The 12875-nt window shown below is 46.3% G+C and overlaps 1 protein-coding gene across 1 annotated transcript in view; it reads right to left on the reverse strand.

Moving 5' to 3' along the window:
* LOC147729658 (Na(+)/citrate cotransporter-like) overlaps positions 1-12875 on the reverse strand; it is a 214026-nt gene that overhangs the window by 113615 nt on the left and 87536 nt on the right. Inside the window, exon 2 of the mRNA XM_086954544.1 lies at positions 732-860. Coding sequence (XP_086810670.1) covers positions 732-860 — 129 coding nt within the window. The remainder of the gene's footprint in view (positions 1-731; positions 861-12875) is intronic.

Genomic DNA, 12875 nt, shown 5'->3' on the forward strand with positions numbered 1-12875 from the left:
TGGGTTGAATCTATCATCGTTCTTTAGCTCACTTCCCCACCCCAGTTCAGACATGGCCATATGGAAATCAGTTTTGACCCAGTCCCTCATAGGAACAGCCCAGCTCAAACTGCCAAGCCAGGTCTTCCCTGGACCGGAAACAAGCATCCTAAAACCTGTTTTAGGGGAACACCCCTCATCAGCCAGACTAGCTTGAATCCAGTGGCAAAGTGAGCAAGAGATCCACATCTGGACATACCTTGCCAATTTAGGGCGAACAAAGCAAACACAAGGAGATGATGTACAGAGTGCCGAAACTTTTCAGACTATCAACCCCAGTCACAATATGTTTTCTTTGTTCTGCATCTTCAACACATGCAATCCATCAGAGGGGCGGGTGGATTGCACAAATGCTACCAAGGATTCTCGGGGCCTGCATTGAGAAATCTTGCCATAAGTAGGTCTAGAGGGTGATTTTTTCTTAACGTTGGCGTGCCGCTCAAGAGAAGAAACTCCGCTTGGCGTCACTTTGCTTTGCACAGAGTAGGCAAAACTCAGCAAAGAGGAATGTTTTTCAGCCACCTCTGTTAAAGATATTTTAAAATGACATTTCTTAAATTAAAGAATCAATATTTTTGTCAACAATATTTTTGACAATATTTCTGTGTCAACGTGATATTTCTGTAACTCGATATCATTTTATTCGTATTTTATCCAAATATCATCTGACAAACCTTGGACCAACTTTTTACCTTTTTAGACTCCAGGATCCCAAACATGGGCAGTAGCAAGACCGGGATGAGAGCTGTCACCGCCAGAGGAATAACTTCTGAGCACCAGTACACAGCCATAAGGATGATAACATAGCCACATTTTGCCTCCTGAAACAGACCAAGAATGGACAATTGTATTAATATTTCATGAGATGCTTGTAAAATCAAACACTTTTTGGCACTAACAACCTGTTACAGTAAAATGTTCAACAATTTCAGACAAGATTCCAGCAAAACCAAATAAATATATTACTGTTCAACCCAGATTTTTGGGGCGCAGACTGCATCGTTACCTTAGTCACATGCAGTTTTCTTGCGTACGCACAAAGACTAAAAGGCACTTTTAGTGCTCTTGGCTTGCGGGATTCATTTAATAGGCATTAGATACTGAAGGCTCAGTGCTTCTGTTCTTAGCCTTCAGTATCTAATGTGCTGTGTTTCCTGGGGCTGGACTATGATCTATGACTCTTCTACTAAAGCAACGTTGTTTCCTCACCCACTAAGGTGGCATGCTTCATCTTCAAGCTCACTGCTCAAAACAGCTTGAGTGTGTTTGACTTCTGTGGGCCCCTTATATGTAGGAAGTACTTATTGTGGCCTCTGTGATGTTGTCAGAGTACCAAAAAGTATGTATGGATACTACTTGTTCCTTAAAAACAGTGGGCCAGATTTACAAGAAACTGACGCATCTGTAGAGATGCGTCAGTTTCCCTGCGCCAGCCTGTGATATCCTTGCACCACCATGGATGCGCCGTATTTGCAATCTCAGTCCATCACCACCCCCTTTTGTACCGCTTTTGGCCTCCATAAGTGTGGCAGGGTATGCTCAGACGTGAGTCCCTTCCTCACTCTGCCACTGGATTCGAGCAAGCCGGGCTGAAGACGGCTGGAATGCCAGAAACCGGTCCTCGGAAGCTTGTTTCCGGTCCAGGGAAGACATGGCTTGGCAGTTCGGGCTGGACTGTTCCCATGGGGCACAGGATCAGACTGATTTGCATATAGCCATGTCTGAACTGGGGTGGCGGAGTGGGCTAAAGAACGGTGATGGATTGAACCCAGATCTTTAACTGGGTATGAGTGTTTGATTGATTCACATGCTCCGTCCATCACCACCCCCTTTTGTACCGCTTTTGGCCGCCATAAGTGTGGCATGGTATGCTCAGACGTGAGTCCCTTGTTCATTTTGCCACTGGATTCAAGCAAGCCGGGCTGAAGACGGCTGGAATGCCAGAAACCGGTCCTCGGAAGCTTGTTTCCGGTCCAGGGAAAACATGGCATGGCAGTTTGGGCTGGACTGTTCCCATGGGGCACAGGGTCAGACTGATTTGTATATAGCCATGTCTGAACTGGGGTGGCGGAGTGGGCTAAAGAACGGTGATGGATTCAACCCAGATCTTTTAACTGGGTGTGAGTGTTTGATTGATTCAGATGCTCAGTCCATCACCACCCCCTTTTGTACCGCTTTTGGCCTCCATAAGTGTGGCAGGGTATGCTCAGACGTGAGTCCCTTCCTCACTTTGCCACTGGATTCGAGCAAGCCGGGCTGAAGACGGCTGGAATGCCAGAAACCGGTCCTCGGAAGCTTGTTTCCGGTCCAGGGAAGACATGGCTTGGCAGTTCGGGCTGGACTGTTCCCATGGGGCACAGGATCAGACTGATTTGCATATAGCCATGTCTGAACTGGGGTGGCGGAGTGGGCTAAAGAATGGTGATGGATTGAGCCCAGATCTTTAACTGGGTGTGAGTGTTTGATTGATTCAGATGCTCCGTCCATCACCACCCCCTTTTGTACCGCTTTTGGCCGCCATAAGTGTGGCATGATATGCTCAGACGTGAGTCCCTTGCTCATTTTGCCACTGGATTCAAGCAAGCCGGGCTGAAGACGGCTGGAATGCCAGAAACCGGTCCTCAGAAGCTTGTTTCCGGTCCAGGGAAAACATGGCATGGCAGTTTGGGCTGGACTGTTCCCATGGGGCACAGGGTCAGACTGATTTGTATATAGCCATGTCTGAACTGGGGTGGCGGAGTGGGCTAAAGAACGGTGATGGATTCAACCCAGATCTTTTAACTGGGTGTGAGTGTTTGATTGATTCAGATGCTCAGTCCATCACCACCCCCTTTTGTACCGCTTTTGGCTGACATAAGTGTGGCAGGGTATGCTCAGACGTGAGTCCCTTGCTCACTTTGCCACTGGATTCAAGCAAGCCGGGCTGAAGACGGCTGGAATGCCAGAAACCGGTCCTCGGAAGCTTGTTTCCGGTCTAGGGAAGACATGGCTTGGCAGTTCGGGCTGGACTGTTCCCATGGGGCACAGGGTCAGACTGATTTGCATATAGCCATGTCTGAACTGGTGTGGCGGAGTGGGCTAATGAACGGTGATGGATTCAACCCAGATCTTTTAACTGGGTGTGAGTGTTTGATTGATTCAGATGCTCAGTCCATCTCACCCCCTTTTGTACCGCTTTTGGCCGCCATAAGCGTGGCAGGGTATGCTCATATGTGAGTCCCTTGCTCACTTTGCCACTGGATTCAAGCAAGCCGGGCTGAAGACAGTTGTAATGCCAGAAACCGGCCCTCGGAAGCTTGTTTCCGGTCCAGGGAAGACATGGCTTGTTAGTTCGGGCTGGACTGTTCCCATGGGGCACAGGGTCAGACTGATTTGCATATAGCCATGTCTGAACTTGGGTGGCGGAGTGGGCTAAAGAACGGTGAAGGAGTCAACCCAGATCTTTTAACTGGGTGTGAGTGTTTGATTGATTCAGATGGTCAGTCCATCACCACCCCCTGTTGTACCGCTTTTGGCTGCCATAAGTGTGGCAGGGTATGCTCAGATGTGAGTCCCTTGCTCACTTTGCCACTGGATTCAAGCAAGCTTGGCTGAAGACGGCTGGAATGCCAGAAACCGGTCCTCGGAAGCCTGTTTCCGGTCCAGGGAAGACATGGCTTGGCTGTTCGGGCTGGACTGTTCCCATGGGGCACAGGGTCAGACTGATTTGCATATAGCCATGTCTGAACTGGGGTGGCGGAGTGGACTAAAGAACGGTGATGGATTCAACCCAGATCTTTTAACTGGGTGTGAGTGTTTGATTGATTCAGATGCTCAGTCCTTCACCACCCCCTTTTGTACCGTATTTGCAATATGGCGCACCATGGCACAAGGATTGACAGATGCGTCAGAAACTCTGATGCATCCATTGGACCAAAAGTCACGCATTGCTGGAGCTGTGTCGCAAACACTACCTACGACGCAACTCCAGCAAAGCATGATGAGGCCTATCCTCATTGTGCTGCGTCACTCTTTACACCTGCTTCAAGCACCCATAAGGTTTTGACGCAGTGGCATCCTAAAAGTGGTTGTAGATTTCACTGCGTTACTTTTACAAGGCCTTCCTCCGGGGGAACGCCCACCCTGCATACATTATACCTGACGTAGGTATGATGTGATACAGGGCTTTACAACGTGACGCATCTCCCTAGATGCGCCACGTCGTAAATTGGCCATATTGTTTGCGCTGCCATTGCGTCAAAATAAGTGAACCAACGGCAGCGCAAGGAGACGAAGGGACTTATAAGTCTACCCCAGTATTTTCAAGCCTCAGACCCACTCTTGTCAAAGGGATACATCAATACAAATATATTTAGCCAACGGTGAGGCAATCTTATAGTTAGGGTTGCCATAGGTCTCAGAAGTCTGATGCTTTAAAGCTGCTTGATGAAGACATATGTGTGTGACCTGCAGGTCGTATACTCGGATTCCTGTAGGGCCAGCTCATCCTTTTATCCTTGCATATCCTGAACTCAAGACTACTGGGGGCACTCAGATTACGTGTGCTGCTCCTTGAATTACTTTTCTGGATAAGACTTAGCTCACCTGAGGCGGAAAGCCGGGTGATAGTTAGATCGTTTTTTAAAATTAAATCATTTATTTGTGGAAATAATTTGTGTCTGTTTTCATTGTTTTTAATTCACTGCACTGACCATCTATCCTACTTTCCGCTTTCCCTCCGTGCTGATACACCCGATTTGTGGTCTGTGGCCGGAGCTGCCCTTGTTTATCCTGTGCACGGCAACTGGCAGAACTGCAAGTCCCAGCGCCAGCGCGCTGCACACAGGACTACAAAACGAGATGGTCGCTTCTCCGCTCAGCGGACACGATCAGCGGGCGCGCCAATGTCGCGCCGAAGTCGAGCCTAAGTCCTGCCTGTCTGCGCCCGTTCGCGCCAGACCGGGCCGAGTGGCCCCCAACCCCGATCCATGTGCCATTACCTCTACCTTACCAGGTATTTTCATATCTTACACATCTGAGGACCTGTTGTCCCATAGAAAGGAAGTGAATATGCATTGCTCTGTGTGCACTCCTCCCCATCAGGGGTTTCACTGCAAGAATTGTAGTTTCTCTTTGGGAAGGATGCGCAGATGTCAAAGGAAAAATTGCCCCCTTCCACATAGCCAAACGGTTGCCACTACTAAAAACTCTACTCCTCCGAAACTTCACTTTTGGAGCATAAATTGTCGTTCCCTCCCCAAACATCAAAATCATATCTATGATTTTCTGGTCGACGAGAATCCTGATGCCATTTTCCTAATGGAAACATGGCTTCAGACAAGTTCAGGTCCGGATATTGCCTTTGCTATTCCCCCTGGTTATGCCATGGTACATAGAGACAGAGATATAGGCAGGGGTGGCGGTATTGCCATTATATTTAAATCAACCTACAATTGTAAATTCGAGGCTTTCCCGCTTCAGGGATGCGAGTCTGCTCTATTTAAATTAGTCATTAATGCCCAGATGACATTATCGGGTTTACTGATATACCATCCCCCAGGGAATTCCACCTCATGGGTAACAACCTTTTCAGAAACCATTGCCCCATTAGTTCTGAAAGCTGCTAACTTTACTATTCTAGGTGACCTGAATTTGCATTTGGAAGATCCTTTACGTTCAACCAGTAAAACTTTTCTGGCTGACTTAGAAGCACTTAACATCTTGCTTCGAAATTCTGGACCCACCCATCAAGCAGGGCATTTATTGGACCCTGTTTTATCCAACCTGATGTTTGATTGCGAACCAGCTGCTCGCCCCTTGGAATGGTCCGACCATATGGCTGTTAAATTCTCTCTTCCCTGTTACAGGAAGATAACATCTGACGCTGTCTCTGGTGACAAATCACGTTGTTGGGGAAAACTCAATATTTCAGAATTTAATCAGCACTTAAGCCTTACCTCACCTACCGACAACCCATGTTTCTTGACATCAGAAGCAGCAGTCGTTGAATGGCTGACTTCTGCCGTAAATAAACTTGTTCCTCTTATGCCCCTGTATGCCCTGCCACATCGTCATCCTGCGCAGTGGTTTTCGGATAGTTTGAAAACAATTAAGTCTAAATGCAAAGCACTCGAGAGACAATGGAGACGCTCTTATTCACCCTCCCGTAAGATGGCATATAAGGTAGCTCTCAAAGACTACCATAAACAATGTAAGATCGCAAGAGCCACTTACATTACTAACACCATCTCACATGCCCAGAACTGTCCTCGCACCTTATTTTCAGTGGTAAAAAAACTAACAGGAACTGACTCTAATCCTGCCCCTCCAGCTCTGAATGAGGAACATTGCAACTCAGTAGCTGACTTTTTTATCACTAAGGTAGAACGAATCTACGATTCACTGGGCATTTGCCCGCTGAATTCAGACCTTCAATCATCTCTGCCCCCTGGACCTGCTCCAGATTGTCAACTTCCTATGACAATTACACTCTCTGAGTGGCTGCCTTTTGACGATGCTTCCTTTGCCAATTGCCTTAAGAGCATTAAATCTGGATCGCCTTGTGACCCCCTCCCGGCAAAAATTCGCAAACAACTGGACCTAAATTCGCGTAGGGTAGTGATGAAACTCCTAAATACCTCACTGAGAGAATCATGTGTCCCACAGAAGTGGAAACACGCAATGGTAGTTCCCCTGCTGAAAAAAGTTGGCGCGGATACTACAAATCTATCCAACTATAGGCCTATTTCACTGCTGCCTATCTTCTCCAAAATTTTGGAGAGGCACATTAACTCTGAATTATCACATCTAGTGGAGAGTGTGGGATACCTGCATCCATCTCAATCTGGGTTCAGGGCCCACCACTCCACAGAAACCACTCTTTTGGGAGTTACCGAGAATTTGAGACACAGTGTCGATCGCGGGGAGACATCAGCGCTTATCCTTTTGGATCTAAGCGCAGCTTTCGACACTGTGTCCCATTCCATTCTTCTCTCATCCCTTCAATCTCTGGGAGTTCGGCCATTACTTGGATAGCTTCTTTTCTGAGAGGTCGTACCTTCCAGGTTTTCTCGGCTAAAGCATCATCCACACATCCAGACTGAACGGTGATAAGACCGAGATTGTAATCCTGGGCAAAGATAAAGATCTGTGGGGCCCACAACATTGGCCCGAAAGTATAGGTCTTACTCCCAAGCCTGTGGCTCAGGTGCGCAACCTCGGTTTTCTAATTGATGACAAGCTTACGATGCGCCAACAGGCTGTTAAAGTAGCTGCCATCTGCTTTGCCACTCTCAAATGGCTCCAAAAAATCCCGTGGATGCTTCCAATCAACACCCAAAGGACAGTGGTCCAGGCTTTGATAACATCACGCCTGGACTACAGGAATGTCCTGTACCTTGGCGCTGATCTGACTACGCTGAGAAAACATCAGGTAGCTCAAAATGCGGCCACAAGACTGCTACGTAATGTTCCCAGGAGAGCATCAGCACTCCCCGCCCTTCGCGATTTGCACTGGCTAGAAATTAAAAATAGAATTAAGTTTAAGGCCTTGTGTTATATTTTCAAGATTAAACAAGGCTCTGCCCCCAAATACCTACAAAATCTTATTCATGCCTATACTCCTAGCCGTACCCTTAGATCTGCAGGTAAGGGAGACTTTGTCGTTCCTAGATTTAGGCTGGTGAAGATGGGCGGCCGCTCCTTTTCGCATCTGGCCACAAAAACGTGGAACACCTTGCCTGTGAGTCTGAAGTTGGAAACCAACCTTGTTAAGTTCCGTAAGGGACTAAAAACTTGGCTTTTTCAGCAATAGGTTTTCTTTTCAAGTAAGCACTGTTTTCCTGGAACAGCCGTACCTCCTCTAAGTCTTGTAACTTTTTCTTCTTCAATCTTTCCCTTGGCGCCGGGAAACCCATTGCGGGTAGCTGTGCGCCTTACAAGTTTAAATAAATAAATAAAAATAAATAAATAAATAATGATTCTACCTATTATTCACAACATGAACAAACAACAAAACGAGGTGGGGTGGTGAACAAAAAAACATTGGATTTAGACCTTGCTTAAAAAAATGCTATGAAATATGGCAATTCCACTTGTTAACAATTTATTATGTGGGAGTTCACTATGCCTCACCACATTCCTATAATTTCAAAGATCCCGTGTACATCCAGCCTTCAGATAAAAACACTGGGGTTAGATCCATTCTAAACAACAGGGGGGTAGGATCAGAGGATTGCACTGTGACATCTACACTGGTCTTCAAATCTGTGAGCTCTTTAAAGGAAACAGAGTAAGAAGAAGAGGGTCTTTTTCCTCGAAACATCAATTCCCTACCCAGACATGACAGTGAATGTTTGTAGACCTAAGCTCATTTACTAGTCTTAGTTGTGTCCTAAGTGTCAAGAAAAGTGCTCTGGGCAAAAGTCATCATAAGCCAGTCTTGGAAACACAAATAAATATTTCTGTTTGCCTAAAACCGAATGAGGTGTGATAGTGCAGCTGAACTCCAAGCAATAGGCAACTTTTAGAATTTGTTTACATTTTTGACAGATATAGGATAACAGGGGTGGGTGGATTGCACAAACGCTACCAAGGATTCTGGGACCATCTTGTGAGCCTCAATTTTGAGGGGACTCTCCTCAGCATAGATGGTTGGTCCATCATGTTAATCTTGTGTCCACCATAAATGACCTGCCATTGACGTTCTAGATGATGTGTCATCTAAGAAACGCTAAGAGGGATGCTACCATATCATATCATTGTGGAGAAGTGTGGCTCACTGGTTAGAGGAGGCAGACCTGGAAGTAGAGGTCAGTCCCGGACCAGGGTTCAATTCCCTGCCTCGGCGGGTCTTGGGCTCAAAAATTCCACGGACTCGACAATTCTTGCTCTGGTGCCTACTCAATTCACAGGTTCACACTCTGCGACTCTGGGCAATAGCTTGCTTAATCTCCACAATGGCCCCTCGCGTTGGGATGCCTGGCTTTCACCTTGTGGATACCCTGCTGGGGTTATCTCACAGGGGAATACCAGGACGGGTTCCCTAAGCAAGCGCTTAGATACTGGGTCGGTGATTTTCGCTATATAAATACATAGCGGCCCGTCCCGACGTTGTCCGGGTAAAAAAAGGCTAGGCAGCAATGGTTTTAGTATCATTGTACATTCGTCCCACATGATAAGATACACATTTTGAAGCAGTGTCCCCAAAGGTCAGTTTTTCCGAATAGAGCATATTGAATCCCTTTCAAGGGAAACTGTTAGAGGCAGTTCAAAGGTAGAATGTGCTGTTTTCCCAGCTGTTAGCAAAGTGGCTTCTATTCCAGATGAAGCAACAGCTAGAGCCAAATTCCCAGAAGATCAAACTTTGGCAAGTATGAGGTTGATTAGGTAAGTCTTTCCTGTGCCATCGGGGGCGTCTATGAACAATAGTTTGCCTTGCTTCTTTTCAACACTATCAACTATGGTGTTGTAGGCGAGTTGTTGATCGGGAACTAAGTTAGGCAAGTGTTGAGCAAGATAGTTATTTAGCTCTGGAATATTGTGTGCGGTAGCGATATTGTGGTATCCAGTTAGGTTAGTTCGGAACCGCTGGCGGCAGGCTGAAATCTTGTAAGGACTTCTCGCTTAATAGACACAGTGAGTCTTCAATTTCTATAAGTCCTTGGTTTATGATTTCATTGTTGATAGCAGCCCGTGCCGACGTTGTCCGGGTATGAATTGTTGCCGGCCAGTAGTATATTGTTTTGTAGGATTTCGTTTTGATCTCATTTCTTATCTGTGACAGGCCTGTGAAACGCTCCGATTCACAGTGCACTGCTGATGCACTTAAGAGTGCGCGTTCAGTAGTGTGTGAACTCGAGTTTCCCTACTTTATATTTCTTTGCAATATTATATAGCGCAAACTCGACAACATGGCATGAGCACAATTTACATTACAGAAGAACACATTCATTTGTGGTAGGCACGGGGAGACAAAGCGATTTGCCTGGAATCACAGGATGTTGAGCTGATGCCGAGATTCGAACGTAGCTCCCCAGCTCTAAAGTTCGCAATTCTAGAACTTGTGGTGGGAGGTGTGTCTAAAAGTGTATGTTGGTGCTGGCCATCAATGAGAGAGACCTGTGCATTTTTCCAATTGGTGGTGAAAAAATATGAGCATGTTGCTGGAGATGTGGGCTGCCGTGCCATCAATGTACTTACCTGGGGAGGGTAAACACCGATTATTCCGCAACTTTCTTTCCGCATACCGAAAGTACCATGACTCCGCAATAACGCATAGCATTACATTTTATATGCTTTTACTACGCATACATTTACAACGAAATTCGTTGTAAATGCATGAATGGTAAAAGCATGTTTTTTTTAATATTTGGATAAGGTAAGTATGGGTATAGGGGTATATGTTTTGTGGTACTGAGGTATATGTTTTGGGGAGTTTGGGTATTTTAAGGGTTCAGATATAGTTTTGGGTTATGGGGTATAGGGGTAATTTTAGGGTTTAGGGATAGGTATGGGATTTTGGGGTACAGGGGTATTTTTAGGGTTTAGGGCTATGTTTGGGTTTAGGGGTATAGGGGTATTTTTAGGGTTCAGTGGTAGGTTTGGGTTTTGGGGTACAGGGGTATTTTAAGGGTTCAGGGCTAGGTTTGGGGTTTGGGGTATAGGGGTATTTTAAGGGTTCAAATATAGTTTGGGGTTTTGGGGTATAGGGGTATTTTTAGGGTTCAGGGGTAGGTTGGGTTTTGGGGTACAGGGGTATTTTAAGGGTTCAGGGCTAGGTTTGGGTTTTGGGGTACAGGGGAATTTTTAGGGTTCAGGGCTAGGTTTGGGTTGGGGTACAGAGGTATTTTAGGGTTCAGGGGTAGGTTTGAGTTTTGGGTTACAGGGGCATTTTTAGGGTTCAGGGCTAGGTTTGGGTTTTGGGGTGCAGGGGTATTTTTAGGGTTCAGGGGTAGGTTTGGGTTTTGGGGTACAGAGGTATTTTAGGGTTCAGGGGTAGGTTTGGGTTTTGGGTTACAGGGGTATTTCTAGGGTTCAGGGCTAGGTTTGGGCTTTGAAGTACAGGGGTATTTTTAGGGTTCAGGGCTAGGTTTGGGTTTTGGGGTACAGAGGTATTTTAGGGTTCAGGGGTAGGTTTGGGTTTTGGGTTACAGGGGTATTTTTAGGGTTCAGGGCTAGGTTTGGGTTTTGGGGTACAGGGGTATTTTTAGGGTTCAGGGCTAGGTTTGGGTTTTGGGGTACAGGGGTATTTTAAGGGTTCAGTGCTAGGTTTGTGTTTTGGGGTACAGTGGTATTTTAGGGTTCAGGGGTAGGTTTGGGTTTTGGGGTACAGTGGTATTTTTAGGGTTTAGGGCTTGGTTTGGGTTTTGGGGTACAGGGGTATTTTTAGGGTTCAGGGGTAGGTTTGGGTTTTGAGGTACAGGGGTATTTATAGGGTTCAGGGCTATGTTTGGGGTATAGGGGTATTTTTAGGGTTTAGGGCTAGGTTTGTGTTTTGGGGTACAGGGGTATTTTAGGGTTCAGGGGTAGGTTTGGGTTTTGGGGTACAGTGGTATTTCTAGGGTTCAGGGCTTGGTTTGGGTTTTGTGGTACAGGGGTATTTTTAGGGTTCAGGGGTAGGTTTGGGTTTTGAGGTACAGGGGTATTTATAGTGTTCAGGGCTATGTTTGGGTTTTGGGGTATATGGGTATTTTTAGGGTTTAGGGCTAGGTTTGTGTTTTGGGGTACAGGGGTATTTTTAGGGTTCAGGGGTAGGTTTTGGTTTAGGGGTACAGGGGTATTTTTAGGGTTCAGGGCTAGGTTTGGTTTTGGGGTACAGAGGTATTTTAGGGTTCAGGGGTAGGTTTGGGTTTTGGGGTACAGGGGTATTTTTAGGGTTCAGGGCTAGGTTTGGGTTTTGGGGTACAGGGGTAGGTTTGGGTTTTGGGGTACAGGGGTATTTCAAGGGTTCAGAGCTAGGTTTGTGTTTTGGGGTACAGGGGTATTTTAGGGGTCAGGGGTAGGCTTGGGTTTTGGGGTACAGTGGTATTTTTAGGGTTTAGGGCTAGGTTTGGGTTTTGGGGCACAGGGGTATTTTTTACGGTTCAGGAGTAGGTTTGGGTTTTGAGGTACAGGGGTATTTATAGGGTTCAGGGCTAGGTTTGGGTTTTGGGGTATAGGGGTATTTTTAGGGTTTAGGGATAGGTTTGGGTTTTGGGGTACAGGGTATATTTATAGGGTTAAGATGGGTTAGTGTTTAAGGGTGTTGGGGTATTTTAAGGAGTAAGGGTGGGTTATGATCATGGGGTGCAGGCCTAGAGACCTGACGGTGATTTGGCGCTATACAAATTCCAGATAACAATAACAATTTAAAGGGAGCAGGGTGGGATTAGCACACAATATGAGGCATGGCATGAAGGGTGGAACGTACCACATGCCCCCAGTGTTTGTCACTCCCCCAGCACACGCCCACAGCACAACGCAGACACGCCCACAAGGAACTACTTTGCTGGCACGGTTCTTTTACCTTTTAAATGTATATGGTGGGCGTCTGTATAGCCTATGTCCTTCTGCTGCAACTGCCCTTTCCAACGCTGTATTGGGTTTTGTGATTGGTGCTGTGGTTCCCGAGATTACCCGCCTCAAAGGTTTGGGCTCTCTCTTTATATTATTAGTATGGATGTACATTAAATGTGCTGGCCTTTATTGAGACAAGGAATCTCTAATAGGTCATATTTTGTTGAGAAGCCCATACTACTGCTGGCACATGTATCATGAAGCACTCTTTCTAATGAGACATCATCAGGTAATTATAATATTAAACACAAGTGGCTCAGTTCTAAGCAAATCAAAAATATCAATGAAATCAATACAATTGC

This window comes from Lissotriton vulgaris, chromosome 2_1 (assembly GCF_964263255.1).
Source record: "Lissotriton vulgaris chromosome 2_1, aLisVul1.2, whole genome shotgun sequence".
In the NCBI taxonomy this organism is placed as follows: Eukaryota; Metazoa; Chordata; class Amphibia; order Caudata; family Salamandridae; genus Lissotriton; species Lissotriton vulgaris.